The sequence below is a fragment of the Egretta garzetta genome, unplaced genomic scaffold (genome assembly GCF_000687185.1).
Source record: "Egretta garzetta isolate BGI_Z169 unplaced genomic scaffold, ASM68718v1 scaffold975, whole genome shotgun sequence".
Lineage (NCBI taxonomy): Eukaryota > Metazoa > Chordata > Aves > Pelecaniformes > Ardeidae > Egretta > Egretta garzetta.
This window is the reverse complement of record NW_009259633.1, coordinates 308,640-310,077: the sequence shown is the minus strand read 5'-3', so window position 1 is coordinate 310,077 and position 1,438 is coordinate 308,640. Positions and strand designations below refer to the sequence as shown.

The following is a 1,438-nucleotide window of genomic DNA, read 5'->3' as shown; positions in this document are numbered from 1 at the left end:
AGCCGTCCCCCAGAGAGAGGAGGGGGCTCCTGCCTGCCGCCAGCAGCCCCCCCTGCCCCAGGGCACGCATCCATCTCACCTCTGCCTCCCCGCAGTGCTCTACAAGGGGCAGAACCTCACCGTCTGCTTCCCAGGCATCCGGCAGGACGAGCTGCAGACGGAGGACACCACCGTCGCCATCCTGGGGGCCGCCATCATGTACGCCTGCGTGCTCTTCGCATGGTGCGTGTGCCCGCGGGGTGGGCAGGCAGGGTGCCTGCAGCACGGTCCCCTCCGGGCACGGCCAGCCTGACAGACACCGCACGGGAACCCCATCCCCAGGCTGTGGCATGGCCAGCGGAGCTGGGGGATGTCTCGAGGGATGTCGGGGTGGGCAGGGGCAGTGCAGTGATCCCAGGCATGGCACAGCAGCTTTCCTGAGGCCGTGTCAGATCCATGGGATGGGCTGGGGGCCTGGCACAGGGCGGTGGGTGCCAGTGTTAGGCTTTCTGCCTCTCTCCCGGGCACAGTAATGAAGCCTCCTACCTCGCCGAGGTCTTCGGGCCACTCTGGATGGTCAAGGTCTACAGCTTCGAGTTTAAAGTGAGTATGGATGCCTTCCCCCCAAGTTGTGCCACGTGTCCTGCCACGGGCACCCCAGACTCACCGCCCCAAGCCCTCCTGAGCCCCCTGTCCCAGCCCCAGGCCTGGGGCAAGGGCAGGTTCGTCCAACCAAGCATGGGGGGCTTCCCACAGTGCATCCCTGCCTGCACCGGCTCCTCGGAGCCAGACAGCCCTGGTGCTGGGCAGGGCCGGATCCTGCAGCAGGGCTCAGCACAGCGGCGGCGGCCGTGGGGCCGGGCTGCCCTGCCCCAGCAGCAGTCACCAGGGCGCTGCTTTCTCCGCAGAAACCCTCCTGCTGCTTCTGCTGCCCTGAGAAGATGGAGGAGGAGCTGAGAGGTGGGTGCGGGGGGCGCAGGCCTGTGCCCCAGCCTGGGGTGCTGTCGAGGAGGGGGTGCCGGAGCTGCTGTGCCCCTGTGCTCTCCCAGGCACTGAGCAGACATGCGAACAAGCGGAGGAGGCTGCTGGGAGACAGTGCATCATCCAGGATGAGCGAGACCGGGTAGTCTACAGCTACTCAGCCTTCCACTTCGTCTTCTTCCTCGCCTCGCTCTACGTCATGATGACCCTCACTAACTGGTTCAGGTAGGACCCTGTGCTTGTACCCAGCCCTCCTTGCTCTCGCTCCCTTTCCCTCCTGCTAGTGCAGCTGCCCAGCAGGGACTGCAGCGCTGTCGGCTTTGTCACCCCGGCCCCCAGCATCATCACCCTCCCCATGCAGTCTCGGGCTGTGGCGTTGTGCTCCTCACTGGCCCCCTGCTCTGGGCTGTGCCAGCAGCACCAAACGGGTGCCTGCTGGGGAAGTGCACGGCTCTGGCCCCCCAGCCCCTGCCCACGG

At 66.8% G+C, this 1,438-nt stretch overlaps 1 protein-coding gene across 1 annotated transcript in view; it reads left to right on the top strand.

The window, feature by feature from the left end:
* Positions 1-1,438, top strand: part of SERINC4 (serine incorporator 4) — a 7,413-nt gene that overhangs the window by 5,477 nt on the left and 498 nt on the right. Inside the window, exons 8-11 of the mRNA XM_035893982.1 lie at positions 3-222; positions 510-582; positions 888-939; positions 1,029-1,185. Of these exons, the coding sequence (XP_035749875.1) occupies positions 3-222; positions 510-582; positions 888-939; positions 1,029-1,185 (502 nt within the window). The remainder of the gene's footprint in view (positions 1-2; positions 223-509; positions 583-887; positions 940-1,028; positions 1,186-1,438) is intronic.